We start from the raw sequence: 14,232 nt of genomic DNA on the forward strand, positions 1-14,232 counted from the left end.
ATTCCATCGTCCGTTCTGGTCTTGGGCGACGACCATGGGCCCAAGGCCGTCAGCCCGCAGCTATAGCGCACAGCAGCACCAACCTTATTCACACGCAGTCAGCGCCATGTTTATTCATCCGGGCCGGTATAATAGATACTTAAGGTCTTCGAACTGCCAAAGACTTCCATTTCCCAATCAATCCCACCATAGCAATGCGTCACTCTGTCATAGCCTTCGCTGCGGTCACGTTCTCCTTTCTCATATCCGCCCAAACACCCAATTCTTCAAACACTACCTACCTGACTGCACCTGCTTTAGTCACCACACCTGAGAACACCACGACCATCCAATGCTGGCGCCTGAGATACCCTTTCACAGTATCTACAATAGCAGGGACCGCGGGAAGCCGTGCCATAGCATTAGGCAATGTGACGAGTCTAGGCTATGTCATCCAGCCACCGCGATTTGACGGCGGATTGCATAATGCGCCTACAACACAGTGAGTAGATTGGCTGTACGCTGAGCTGCGCTGACGCTTTCAAGAATCGTCCACTTCCTATCTGGACTCGCGCGTATCACTTTACCCCAGGACCCATCTCAGGAGCTGTGGTTGCCTGGGGGTAAGGGCGGTCTGGTGGTCGCTGCGGATACAACGGGCAAGGGACACATAACGACTTATCCGAGTGACCAAGACACAGTCGCCATTACTGCGCCTTTTGACGATGGTGTGGTTCCACAGTATGAGGTGATCAACGAAGGGCCGTGTATGGGGCGACAGACGTTCATCTAGTAGACTAGGAATGCAATCCGAATGGAAAGAAGATGCATGTTGGTTGTACAGTCTATTCGTTGGCTCGATGCAAAGAGCATTGTAGTGTTCCGCTTCCTTCCTCCAACTCCTGGTGCTATACACCTTCATTCATCTCTTATTATACAGCCACTTACTCCTCGTCGGCGAACAGGGCACGGCCAGTCTTGGAGTTGAGGAACTCGTTCCTGATGTCATTGTCAGCGTGCCATTCAACGCATCTTTGCCCATATATGATCCTGCTGTTCCTGGTAACATCCATTGACTCACCTCTCGATAGCCCACTGCATGGTGCCGTATGCGATAGCCAGAGGGGGGATGAAGTAGAGGACTTGGTTCCTTGAGCGGCGCATGACGTTCCAGAAGCCCTTGCCAATGAAAGTAGCCATGGGGCGCTGTCGGTTGGGGCTCAAGGCGTAGGTGACGACGCCCTTGCCGGGGCGGCCACCACCCTCGTAGGGGTTACCCCATGAGCCGATGTGCCAACTATGCCACTGTCAGCATGATCTCCTTCCTACTCCGATGGGTGTGCGATGCGAGGCGGGTCGAAGAACGGATTCTTTCGGGGAAGGTGCCCGGGGCTGCGTGCGGGTGGAGCGCGGACGTACGTGGTCTTGGTCTTTGCGAGGGTTTCAGACGGTCCCATAGCCATTTTGACGGTGTGAGAGTTGCGTGTGGAGGTGCAATGCGTGAGCGGCGGCGTTGACGTTGCTGTCAGAAAGCTGCGAGCGGTGCTGGGATGCCAAGCCTTTTCTGCTAGCACCAGATGCGGCAAGGCGCGGCAAGAGCGAATAACACCAACCTGATTGGCCGCTCACCCCCGATACAACTCTCTCGAACATTCACCTTCCGACGACCGGACTGGAGGAGCTTTCACATGACGGCGATTACCTCGTGATGTATGGACACTTACCCAAGCCATTAATCACGCCGGCTGCGAATGTTCCTACGCGTCTATCGGCCTGGACTGTCGAGGTAACATCGTAAACTCAAACCTGAGTGACATCACAAAAGACAACGGAAACCCTGGCTTGAAGTGCGCATCTGGACCTTGAGACTAAGCTGTAGCTGTATCCGACCACAGTTCCGAAAGATCGGCTATCATTGCGTCAGCGACGGCATACCCGCGTTGCAGCACGCTACGAAACAAATCCAAGACCTCGTGCATGTCATGAGCATCCCGGACACGCGCTCCTGCGACTCTCAAAGGAAAAAACAGTAGCACACCCGCAACCCCGTTAGCCAGCAACTCGCGACTCAGGCACAGGATTTGACGCATGTGCCACTCGATCTGGGAGCGAGCTAGGATCGGCGCACATGGTGCCATTGGCTTGGTCCAATATACATGGTAGTCGTAAGTGCCCGAAAGATAGATGCTAACGGCGTGGTAGTATATATGGGCAACGAGAAGTTCTGGGTCTGATGCACCTGATGCATACTGCCAGTAGTTGCTGACCTCCCACCATTCATGCAGGGATTGCTGAAGTAGCAAGCCTTCAGCAGCAAGGTACTGTGCACGCTCAGCTTGCACTCGCTCCGGCAGATGTTCTGCCTCAAATTCACAGAATTGGATAGCACGTATACCCAACTCGGAAAAGCTGGGCAACATGTCGAAGAGCGCCTCCTTCGGGTGCCAAAGTGCTGCACCTTCGCCACTCCAGAGCTCTGTTAGTGCGGTAGTCCACACAGGCTGACTGAGAAAAGTTGGTTCTGAGTAGATCAAGGCCCTCGATATCTCGAATATACGGGCTGAAAGGAAGAAGTTACGCTTCTGCGTATTTTTTTGGTCTGGAAGAGCAAGGCATGAAGGTGGTTGGAGCCGCAAGATTGCGCAAGTCCCGTGCAGGAAGTGTGAGAGCCAGTTGGTCCCGCTGGCATCGCACATTAGCTAAGCCATGTTAGCCGTTGCCGCCTCCTGTATAGAGTTGGCGCTTACCTCGAAAAGGCCGAGCAGAAAGGTCGTCCACAGTGTTGATGGATCGTCCGCAAACTTGTTGTGGGTAATGCGGGCTTGTACACTTCTCACGGATCCTACGTAAAGCTGCATCGCGCCCTGGCGTCCTTCAGGATCTTTGGTTCCCAAGACTTCCCATTGGACCCGTTGGCATCGGTGCAAACCTGCTACTGCACAGAGAGCATCCCTCAAAGCGGCCGAAGAATGCATCATGCTTTGCAACTCCTTTTGCAGTAGTAGACCACCACTGGAAAGAACATTCATCGGTAGGAAGGAGCTGAAAAAGTAAGCCATGTTTTGCTCAGTTCTCCCTGGGCTAATTGGCGATCGTGGCTGAAGCTGCTTCTCGGCTCCTGGGTTAACGAAGACAAAACTCGAAACTGCCGACCTCGTGGGCACCACACACGCTTGTCTTCTCCCTTTGCAGTAATCGCAAGGAACGCCGCCATTACACTATAACCAATTAGTGCTGGCAGACTTGGTAGGGCTGAATCACTTGCTTTGATTTTGCGCTTAACACAGGCTTCGCACCTTTTCCGTCTAGCCTTACGACCATCATACGGCCCAATGCTGGGTGACATGCGTGGCGCTCGTGCGAGGGTAAGTTGTGTAGCGACAAAGGCAGATTGCTAATGCAAGGCAATCGATGAGGCGTCGTCTATCACAGCATCGGAGATTTGCAGGATGTCGTAAAAGGATGCTTCGGGAAGTGGTATCGCGTCGCTGAAGGACGAAGCATACGAGCAACGGGCCCACTACAGGCGGTGCCAGCTAACTTGACCGTTTTAGGAAACGAAATAACGCATCTAAACTTCCTTGGGACTAGAGACCAATGGCACCGACGAACCGCCGAGCAAGATCTCCTCCACTACCCATGTCAGTCGAAAATGCGGCTCTGCTGCACTAGCAAAGAAACCGGAGTATAGTCGTATCCACTGTCATGTCCGCTTTTGGTCACGATAGAGCGCTCGGAAAAGGGTCGAGCATCTCATTCACGTAGATGCTTACCTCCGTCTAGACTATAGATACCACTCATGCTCTCAAACATATCCATCACAAGCACCTTCCTCTGCTTTCGCCTCCAACTTCCAAAGATCTTACATATCATCTTCGCCGTTATCAATAATCGACAACATGGGACTTCGCACTTCAGTTCTGCTAGTGCTTTTGGCATCTTCGCCTGGCCTTACGTTTGCCAAAACTACACTGCCAATCGTCGCCTCTCATCATCAAGATGTGATGATCGCTTCCGCCTCACTAACCGACCATACTCGCTCGGACCCATATGCCAACGATGGCCGCCCTCGATCTATCATGGTATCCGGCTTCTACCCCACCACCCAATGCCGTCGCAAGAAGATCGAACCCTACATGCCTCCCGCGACCGCATCCTTCATGGACACCAAGTTCGACGCATACGGTCTTCCAAATGGCAGCTTCCAATCATTAGGCCTCGATACCTGCATGACTCCAGCCAAAAGAGGGGGCTGCTCAAAAGACTTGCCAGTTGTCCTCTTCTCAGGTGCACTCGCTACATCTCGACACCTGTACAACGCCCTGCTCCAGAACATCGCGGCTACTGGTTATGTGGTGCTTTCCATTGATCACCCCTACGATGCGGACATGGTTGAGTTCCCGGATGGTACCATAGTGACGGGTGTCGATATCGAGAGCGATGCTGAGATTGAACTTGCACTCAACACACGAGTCGCAGACATCGAGTTCGTCTCCAAGCAAATGAAGAACGCCTCAGCCATCGAAGACCTACTTCCAGGATACGCGGGCGCCAAGAATGCACCCAAGATGGCCGTCGTCGGACACTCTCTGGGAGGTGCAGCAGCAGCCAGCGCGATGATATCAATAACTTCTCTCAAGGCCGGTGTCAACCTCGATGGCTCCATGTTCGGTCACGTATTGACGACCGGCTTCAACGGCCCCTTCATGCTAATGGGCCACGAGAACAAAACACAAGAAACTGATCCGTCCTGGAAGACCATCTGGCCAAACCTCACTGGTTGGAAGAAGGAGTTTGAAGTTAAGCACTCAGCGCACTACAGCTTCTCGGATCTCCCCTTGGTCATTTCTGCATTGGGTTTGGATGGGAAGTTACCAGCGCAGGTAGGAGAGCTGCTGGGTTCTATTGAGGGTCGTAGGATGACGGGCCTTACGACTACGTATGTTGCGGCTTTCTTGGATATGGTGTTGAAGGGTGGGAAGGAAGGTGCTTTTTCAAAGGCTGGTCGTCGGTTTACTGAGGTTGAGGAGGTGGCTTAGGCGATGAAGAGGAGGAGATTGGAGTCGCACCTTGGTGTGGGAGGTACAAGCGACGATGTATAGTATTCTTTATTCATGCCGATAGTTCTTAATTATTAAACTGTAGTGGCCTACCTTAACTTGTCTCAACATCGAGTGCTTAGTCGTAACGTATACCAAGGCACTATAGACTAGGACGAACCAATACCAGGCCGTACTCTACGTCAAAGGTGTACTCTATCGTCGTTGCTGTGTTGCACCTAAGTAACCCCTTACTCCCAAGAATCGCGTCTAGCGTTTGCCTAATTTGGTGTTAGCGCCGTTGCCGTGCACAGATCCCGGTCTTCAGCAGAACTTCTCTCACGCAACGCATCTTTAACAGCAACAGCGCCCACCAGCTCGCTCGTTCACCAGCTCACCTCCATGATGAGGCTGCCAAAGCCAATCACAAGGCAGCTCAGTTCTAGTGCGCGCGTACCTACTCCAACAACGCATTCGTCCTCGGCTCCCCCTCGCAGCGGATTTGGGAAGAAAAATGCCCCAAAGCACCAAAGGTTGCGTACTTTTGACGATAGACCGCCACCGTCAGGTCTGGATAGCCGGAAACAAGAACGCTTTGATGATGCATCATTCCAGCTGTATTTCGAAAAACGACTGGAAGAGTTAGGAGAGGACCTCAAACTTTTGACGCGCAACTCTCCATACTCACTGCTTGCAAGCTTTTTCTGCAGCACTAGTTTCCTCTGCAACTATAATTGGAAAGATTTTCCCGAAAAGCCTTGGATTTCGGGAACGACATCCGGGGAGACAACTCGTTCTTTATGCCGAGGCCAGTATCACAAGATGGTAAAGGATAAATATCTGCATAGTCGTAGAGACATCGAACAGAAATGCCCTAAGCTACACAGATACCTGGTAGAGTATCATGGCAGTACACGGCAAGCTATCCTTAGCACATTACCACTACGGATAGCTACGGGTGACGCATTGACGACTGCACACCTCCTCGTAGACCGTAAATTTGTGAAACGAGCTCTAGACTTGCGCACGACGGTCAAGAATATTTTTCATACTGCGATGCTCATGAACAAGATGCTCAAAGAACTGGAGAATACTCGCGTAGTATCGGCAGCATCACTATTTGACATGGACTACTTCCAGATCAAGGTACAATTTCATTGTAAGAGGGAAAGCCAACGAGAAGCTTTGCGAAATGTGCGTAGGTCAACGCAACATGTACGGTCGACTGTCGAGCCATCCATTTCAGACTCTGGACTTGGCCTGTGGAAACGTATCTCTGCCTTGCCATCACGGTTTCATGGTAGCCATTGGATTCAGTTGATTCTCAATCCTCGGGAGACTCAAACATCTCAGCCAAGGCACAACTCCGCTTCGACAGAATACAATCGAGCTGGTTCGGCTCGGGTCAAGCCTATTCACCATTTCTACGACCATTTTGCTTTCCTTGACAAGCATTCTCAATTGTGGCCAGCTTCTATTCTACGTCTCATGCATTACGAGATGAACAAAATGTTGGGCCGACTGTATGGGCAACGAATACCGCATTTCTTAAACGAACATTATAAGATGACGAAGGCGAGGGCTCATCAAATACCTATCCCTGTTGTTCACGCGCGTGTCGCGCAGTGGATCGCAATACGGAAGTTGCAGGCCCAGATTAACATAACTGCAAAGGAGCTGGAGGATATGGTTGACGACCTCTTCGACTTTCAAATCTTCCAATATACCAACACATCTGTCCGGGTATCGCAGGGTTTGATTGACAAGAGTCGTGCTATAGGAATGGAGATGCTGGAACGCGAAGAATCGTGAAGACACTAGGTACATGGAGAAGGCTGCGATCTGAGTTTAACAGGCGGTTTGAGCGCTACAAGAAAAATGTTAAATGTTTACGAATCAGCACATGCTATCAACTCCATCTGCTAGAACGAGAGCCGCCCTCGGCAGCATACGTTCTACCGAAGTACTATACACTGTCATGTTGCAGTCTCACCTGGGCATACTAAAGCCCTATGTCCTACGTGGATTCTTGTTCTAGGGTCGCGTAACAAGACATACACACACACCATTGAGACCGTCATAGCACGTATCAAATGTGACAGTCCATGCCACCTCATGACCGGTGGCGCGTGGTAAGTGTCAAAGACGACTGATCAGAAACGACATAGCCAGATCTTACCGAGATCGTGGGGCACAATCGCATGCACCTGTACTAGCGCAAGCGTATCCACAGAGCTGGCGTTCTCTCTTCATCGTATGTCACTGTACCGCATTATATCCATGGACGTGAAGAATGACATACGGAGAAGAGAACGCGCTGTGACGATGCGAGCTGTAAGCAGTGCGGCTACGCGGCACGCCACGAATTTGCTAACCAGCCTCTTGCAGAACACATCGACATTTGAAATCATTAATAAGAACAACAGGAGCGAAAGTGACGTTTGAGGTGCACCACCAGGAGGGCTAGATCCGAGGCTTGCCGTGCGATTAAACGTTCTTCCAGTGGTCCCGATGTTTCTAGCGTGATGACGTCACCCGCAGGTGTCGCGCTACATCTATGATATGAAGTGTATCAGTACCAGGCATCAGAAGGGACCCCAGAGAACTTGAGCAGTTACTCAGAATCTCAATTGCTTCAATCATGGCACCTAAGATCTTCCTGTACGTCCATACATCGCAAAGCTGATTCACTTTACTGACGTTTCTTCCCATGCAGCACCGGCGCGACTGGGTACATTGGGGGCGACACCCTCTTTGCGCTGTACGACAAGCACTCTGACTACGAGATTGCGGCTCTTGTGCGGACAGGTACTTATCACCCTCCTCATGATGAATGGGGCATCATGCTGACATTGGTGAAGAGGAAAAAGCAAAGACTGTCACCGAAGCGTTCCCCAAGGTACGGATCGTCATCGGTGGTTTGGACGACTCCAAGACCCTGGAAGATGAGGCAGCAAAGGCAGATGTAGTCATCCGTAAGTTATTTGCAGCCTTTTCTGGCAATGAAGTCCATACTAACAATCGCAGACACCGCAGATGCATCCGACCACGAAGGTGCCGCAAAGGCAATCGCAAAGGGCCTAGCATCCGGCCACTCCAAAGAAAAGCCCGGCTTCTGGCTCCACACCGGCGGCACCGGCATCCTATGCTGGGAAACGATGCGCGACGACAACAAGCTAGGCGAATGGTCAGAACGCGAGTACAACGACTGGACCGCCGTGCAAGACCTAACCGGCCTGCCAAAAGACGCCTTCCACAAGAACGTCGACGACCTCGTACTTTCCGCCGGTTCCGAATCAGTCAAGACAGCTATCCTCTGCCCACCTACCATCTACGGACGCGGACGAGGCCCATCGAACACCCGGAGTCGACAAGCTTATGAACTTGCGCATCTGATCTTGACCGGCGAATACATCCCCATCATCGGCCAAGGAAAAGCACGCTGGAACAACGTCCACGTCTCCGACCTCGCACAGCTCTTCGTTCTACTCACCGAAGCCGCGGTGAACAACAACACCGATGCTAAGCTCTGGAACGAACAGGGTTACTACCTCGTTGAGAACGGTGAGCATCTCTGGGCTGATCTTGCGCGTCTCATGGGCAAGAAGGCAACTGAGCTGGGCCTTGTTAGCAAGAAGGAGTTGAAGGAGCAACAGCTGGGTAAGGACAAGGCGATCGAGCAGGCGGGCTTTGAGGCTGTGAGTTGGGGGTTCAACAGCAGGGGTAAGGCGGAGAGGGCGAAGAAGTTGGTGGGGTGGCAGCCGAAGGGACCGAGTATTGAGGATACTGTGGAGGAGATATTGAAGGATGAGAAGGGGAGGTTGGAGAAGAAGTGAGAGGCTTAGTAGCTTATCACTGTTAATTAACTCTTATCTGGCAAGGCTTCAGGATACGTGCAATCAAATGGCACAGTAAGGCAAACCTCGCATATCTTGGCCGCATCGATACGATGTTCAGGCTGCGCCACACAATCTTCAGGCCTGATGTTTCACACGCCAGGCAGCAGCAGTTGCACCTGATTGCGGTGTCAGGTCTCGAGAGTACAAGATACGACCACATTCCGTCCAATTTTAAGTAGGATACTAGCAAAATCAGGCCTTTCCTCTGCCTGTTGTATTCACTGAGCCATCAGCTCGCACATTTGACCAAGTTCATCACTATGGCGAGTATCGAAAGCCGCCCTCTTGGGCAACAGGCCCTTCGCGGCTTTGGCATCTTCCAAGCCATCGTTTCCATTCCCACAATGGTAATACTGGGCTTCTTTGCCTGGGAACAGATGACATATGCCTGGGAAGAGAACTACTACTATTTCTTGTACGTGCGCCGTCTACCCACAGACACGTCTCACCAATCCTTTCATACGCAGATGGACTAACGTCTGCAGCGCATCTTCCATAACGGCGCTCATGTCCGCCGGCATCGTGTTCATTGTATACGTCCAGCGCAAGGCAATCGCGACGCCATTCCAGGCGTTCGTATTTGAGATCGTGAAGTCGGTCCTTGCTACAGGACTATGGCTTTGGCTTATACTGGACTCTGCATTTGGCCCAGGTCGAGGTTACTATACAGATCCGAAATACGTTACAAGACGGGTCCAGCGTGATGCGCTCGCCAGTTTATTGTTGCTGTGAGTCTAGAGCCGTCGAAAGAAGTAACCCAGGGCTAACTTCGTGCCGTGTCTTCTTCTATCCGCCGCTTGGGTACGCCTATATTGTTTGGAGGACGAAGAGTAGTCACGGAGACGTTGAGCGCGTAGGCGACGATGAAGAGGAGGGAGTGGATCGAGCGGAACGATCACCGCTGCTATCGCGAAACAGCGGGAGGGTCTTGGGTTAGCGCAGTGGCGTTAGCTACATGTCTTGAACACTCCTGCGGACAGACTCTGAGGGCTAGATGTCAAATTTGGATAGGCAATCAACCCTGATTGCTGGCCAGACCACTCCTTACATCTTGTTGAATGTGCAACCAAATAGCGTAAAGTGAAAGTGTTTCTTTTTGGGGTATGGTACAGATGCCTTTCAAATACTGAGTCTTCCATGTAGCCACTCACTGCTCACACGCTACGTTCACATACGGCTACCACAGCGCGCGTATATGACCACGGTGTGACATGTCCTTCCTTGGGACTGTGTGTTGATCATGTATCGATAAGACGTCCCTCATCGTGATGTGAAATAGGCCGTTCGCCTTCTCTTTGTTCACTCTTCGTGGCGAAGGTATTCGCGTCCGTGTGCCTCCACAAATTCATATCAAGCCGATTTCTCCGAGCCTAGCCTCGTGCCTCAAAAGTCGTTGGGCCAGCACTTCTCCTTGGGCCATGTTGTGGCGTCGTGGCTCGCGGCGTGGGCCTCAAGCTGCGCCTTGTTGGTGTTGACGATTTCGCGGCGGCAGTTCTGGCACTGTATTGCATCGGGTGGTCAGCTATGCGCAACGATGCCGTGCAATGCAAGAGCATCAGGTGAGAAGCGCAAGAGTGCCTACGATGGACGTCGGCTTAGGAGCCTTGACGGGCAGGCCGTTTGCCTTGACTGGCGCGCGGGTGCCAGCCTTGTCGGCTTTCTTGTGCTCGCGCTGGATCTTGGGTGGTGTCAGTAAATCCCATACTACGTAAATAACCTCATTATTCAACGTACTCTATCCTTCTTGGAAATAGGCATGGTGGTGGATCGAGTGGATATGTTGGTGTAAAAGCGAGGGGAAATGTTCTGCAAATAGCGCGGGAGAGCGCGATCACTTTGATCAGGGTCTCGCTTAGCGCGTAGTCTGACAGATAAGCCCCGCTTATCGCCGCCTTGCCTCACATGACGAGCCATACTACCTTCAAACCATTGACATCGCTTTCAAGCTTTCGAAAGCTCAGCTCACAAAGATACAGCACGTTCTCGAGCAAGAAAATTCCCGTCCGCAAATCTTGGTGTGCACTTGGCACTAATCACGATACGTCTTGTCCGCTTGAACATGTTACGGATAGGTCGCGAATCTGGACTTCATTGCTACCTGGGTAGGAGTAATAGTCTTTTATGATGCAACGTGAGATGATAATGCTTACTAACTACGAAAATTCGATATCTTCCAGCAGTACTCCGCGCTTTAGTAGCTCTGATTTCGTCAACCTCGGATCATGATCTGTCCATGCGTCTGGTGCACTCTCATGGCTAAACTGTTGCCAAAATTGTCCTTGTGCATCAGTTCTTCGACGCCATCCCAATGGCAATTCAGTACCCAACCTTGGGTCTTCTACCTGAATCTTCCCGGTTTCTGAATGTAGAAAGGCCCAGTATTCCCGTCCTACTTCCGCGTTATGATGTATCGCTTCCTTAAATGCACTTGGTAACGGACCCAGGAATGCTTCGCTGCGACTGAGCCCAGGTACATTGCTTTCTCCGATGATCTTATACCGCCCATGTGAATCTGCGCGGATGACCATAGGGACGTCACATCCAAGCAGTGCGCAGATGTGATCGCCCTCGCGCGCACCTGATGGGCCTATACCAAGATGATTGGAGGATGTTCTGAAGAACGCTCGCCGATCGCAGTGTTGAAAAACGAGGGCTGATAACATATGATCTCCTTGGTACATGTCGATCTCGTCGTCCCCGAGCGTTACAATGTCCTGAAGAAACGCCATAGTTGACTCCAAACTCGGAACAGTCTTAGAAGGTGGCACATACAGGTCCGATATGTAACCTCCACAGATACTAAGACAGAACGCTTCGGCCATGGATTTGCCATCGAAGTAATCAGAAGCCATATCTAGGCTTTTTGCCCATCGTTGGATATTGGAATTGCAATCTTCGCGTGACCCATCAAAACTATCTGCGCTGGTGATCCTACCCAGCCTCGATCTCGTCGCTCTCAACACCCTGTCTCGTAAAAACGCTACCTCGCACGCGGAATTTCCGGAAGTGTGCGATTGCGTGATGGTGCGTTTAACCAAGGTCCTGAGGTCAGGTGTCCATGAGGGCCAGTCTCTCATGGTTTCATCGTATTGGCAGAGGCACAACATGTCAAGGCGATTCGACATGTTTGTATAGTGTATCATCAGGTCCATGTATACATCTATCACTGGTTTCTCGTAACTGGGCTGCAAATCTATCCGGGTTTCCGTTCTGGATGACAGTCCCAGAATACCGTACACACGATCTCGCGGGTCAATGCATCGGGAATGTCGCATAAATATAACCAAACTTAAAAGCCGTTCCTCAAATGCACTTGCAAGTCGAAAGCAATGATTCAAGAGTGTTGCGGCGGCTTCCGATTCCCGGATTCCCCATGGAATCACACTTCTCTTGTAGGCGATACAAAACAGCAGAGTTTGAAGTTTCGCCCAAGGCATCGCGTCGGTGCCACTCAATATCATTGCGTTTGGCTTAGCTAGGCGGATCTCCTGCCATATCCAGAGCCGCTGGAACCAGGGTCGTCTCAAGAAGCTTATGATCGCCTGCCAGGTTGCTACATCAAAGGGAAGCTGTTCTCTTGCGTCGCCCCAATGAGTGTCGTGTGGTTGACCGGACAAACTGCTCAGATCCACATTTCCATGATCGACCTTAACCTTCGTAGCGAGAAACTCGCATATCTCCATGACTGTCTTGCTGTCGGCATCATCCAGCCCCAACCAAACAATGACTCTTTCTGCTAAGCTGAAGATGTCAGCCATCCGCTGGACCTGCTGACCTCTCTCGCTCATGTCTTTCTGATTGATCGCAATAGCGTCTATCCATAGTATTCTGGGTGCAACAGAATCGCGAAGATACGGCAAAGCTTCCGCAAGGTTTTCGGTGATGTCGATGCTGTGATCGCTACTAGACGAGACTCGAAGTCTCCGTGCTGATTTGGCCGAACCCCAGGTGTATGAGAGCGCTTCATACTGTGGCACATCTTTTGTTGTAAGCCGAACAATGTTGAGGTCGCAGATCACTTCGCTATCTCGATCGGCCGCAGGTAGTAAAGTGATGAGTCGGATCTCATCGTTGCTTTCGTCCAGTGGCTGGTAGACGTATTGGGCCATTTCTGCTTTCGCCGCAGATATCGAGCAGCCGTGCTCGAGTGCAACAAGTGGCGGGCGAGTATCTCAAGCAGAGCTTGTGAAAGTGTATGACGAGCGAAAGGATATAGGGTGTACTGCTTGTGGTGGCCGACAGTAGAAGAAATCAGCTGAAAGGCTGCATGAAGAGGATGTCCAGCCTTCTTATACAGTTGGTGGCGCATCTTGTCTGCATAATATCAGCGCGCATGACGAGGTGCACCACGGCTTGTAATGTCAGCCTTCAGCCTTGTGCGGCGTGCTCGACAAGTCGCAGTTGCTACTGCTGCAGTGATTCGCTGGTCAATTGAGAGTGTGAAAATCGACATGCATTGCGCTTCTTATCCGTGCAGTGTGGCTGGCTAATGGGATGCGAGTGCGTGGTGAGGAGGCATTGCGGTGTCGTGACAATTCATGGGCACTCGACGCACCTAGAGCGTTCATCTTTGTAGGCAGCAGCAGCAGCAACCGACATGCGCGGAGCAAAGAACATCACACCCATCAAACAGACACCTTCGGTGCGACAACGGAAAGCGCAACAGAAGTAAACAACGATTCCGATAAAGAAGGAAGATCGTGAATGCCCACGCACGTGGCGAAGAAGCCCCGAATCGCGGCTTCCACTTTCCGCGTTGTAGCCCTTACCCCCAATTGGCCAGCGGAAACAAACAACGCGCTATTTTTATCAGAACTTCCGCCGCGCTGACTACCCAAACCTCTAATTCCTCAGCGCGCCCTCGATACATACCCTAATACGCAACAGCCTGCACGCCCGGCACCGGAAGCCAAGAAGACTGCCTTGAACAATTTTTGGCCGATATTCTAGTACAAAGACAACGAAATGGCGCGTGGCAACCAGCGCGACAAGGCTAGGGAGAAGAACCTCAAGGAGCAAGCTGGAAAGGTATGTTTGAGCCTAGTTTCTGCCGCCACAAACATCGGCTATATCAGTCGTTGTTCTCTCAAAGAAAGATCGCGCTAACTTAATAAATAGAAAGGCAAGAACACTGTATGTCTATCCGAGAAAGACTGGCGATAAAGGCCTCGAGGGGTGTTGGCTAACCACAGGCTGCAGCAATCCGGTACCGAATTCGCGCGCACCAAAGAGAACGTAGCAGAGATCATGCGCGCCAAACAAGCTGCTGGTACGTCGTATTTCTCTTATCTTGATCACCCAGACCTCAGAAAGGC

The 14,232-nt window shown here is 51.5% G+C and overlaps 4 protein-coding genes across 4 annotated transcripts; 2 read left to right on the plus strand and 2 right to left on the minus strand.

The window, feature by feature from the left end:
- Window positions 1–923: 923 nt before the first annotated feature.
- J4E90_001647 (uncharacterized protein) lies at window positions 924–1,442 on the minus strand (the record flags this gene model as incomplete). The annotated part of the gene is made up of 3 exons (XM_051431233.1): window positions 924–978; window positions 1,061–1,276; window positions 1,399–1,442. 3 exons carry the CDS (start codon window positions 1,440–1,442, stop codon window positions 924–926), a joined length of 315 nt encoding a protein of 104 aa, XP_051294367.1.
- Window positions 1,443–4,058: 2,616 nt separating this feature from the next.
- Window positions 4,059–5,018, plus strand: J4E90_001648 (uncharacterized protein; the record flags this gene model as incomplete). The annotated part of the gene is made up of 1 exon (XM_051431234.1): window positions 4,059–5,018. The coding sequence occupies one exon, from the start codon at window positions 4,059–4,061 to the stop codon at window positions 5,016–5,018; it is 960 nt and encodes a 319-aa protein (XP_051294368.1).
- Window positions 5,019–7,659: 2,641 nt separating this feature from the next.
- J4E90_001649 (uncharacterized protein) lies at window positions 7,660–8,854 on the plus strand (the record flags this gene model as incomplete). Its single annotated transcript, XM_051431235.1, has 4 exons — window positions 7,660–7,679; window positions 7,735–7,826; window positions 7,880–7,993; window positions 8,046–8,854. 4 exons carry the CDS (start codon window positions 7,660–7,662, stop codon window positions 8,852–8,854), a joined length of 1,035 nt encoding a protein of 344 aa, XP_051294369.1.
- Window positions 8,855–10,300: 1,446 nt separating this feature from the next.
- J4E90_001650 (uncharacterized protein) lies at window positions 10,301–10,675 on the minus strand (the record flags this gene model as incomplete). The annotated part of the gene is made up of 3 exons (XM_051431236.1): window positions 10,301–10,417; window positions 10,500–10,595; window positions 10,652–10,675. 3 exons carry the CDS (start codon window positions 10,673–10,675, stop codon window positions 10,301–10,303), a joined length of 237 nt encoding a protein of 78 aa, XP_051294370.1.
- Between the last annotated feature and the right edge of the window lie 3,557 nt (window positions 10,676–14,232).

Source organism: Alternaria incomplexa (assembly GCF_024043165.1).
Source record: "Alternaria incomplexa strain BMP 0042 chromosome Unknown scaffold_2, whole genome shotgun sequence".
NCBI classification, from domain to species: domain Eukaryota; kingdom Fungi; phylum Ascomycota; class Dothideomycetes; order Pleosporales; family Pleosporaceae; genus Alternaria; species Alternaria incomplexa.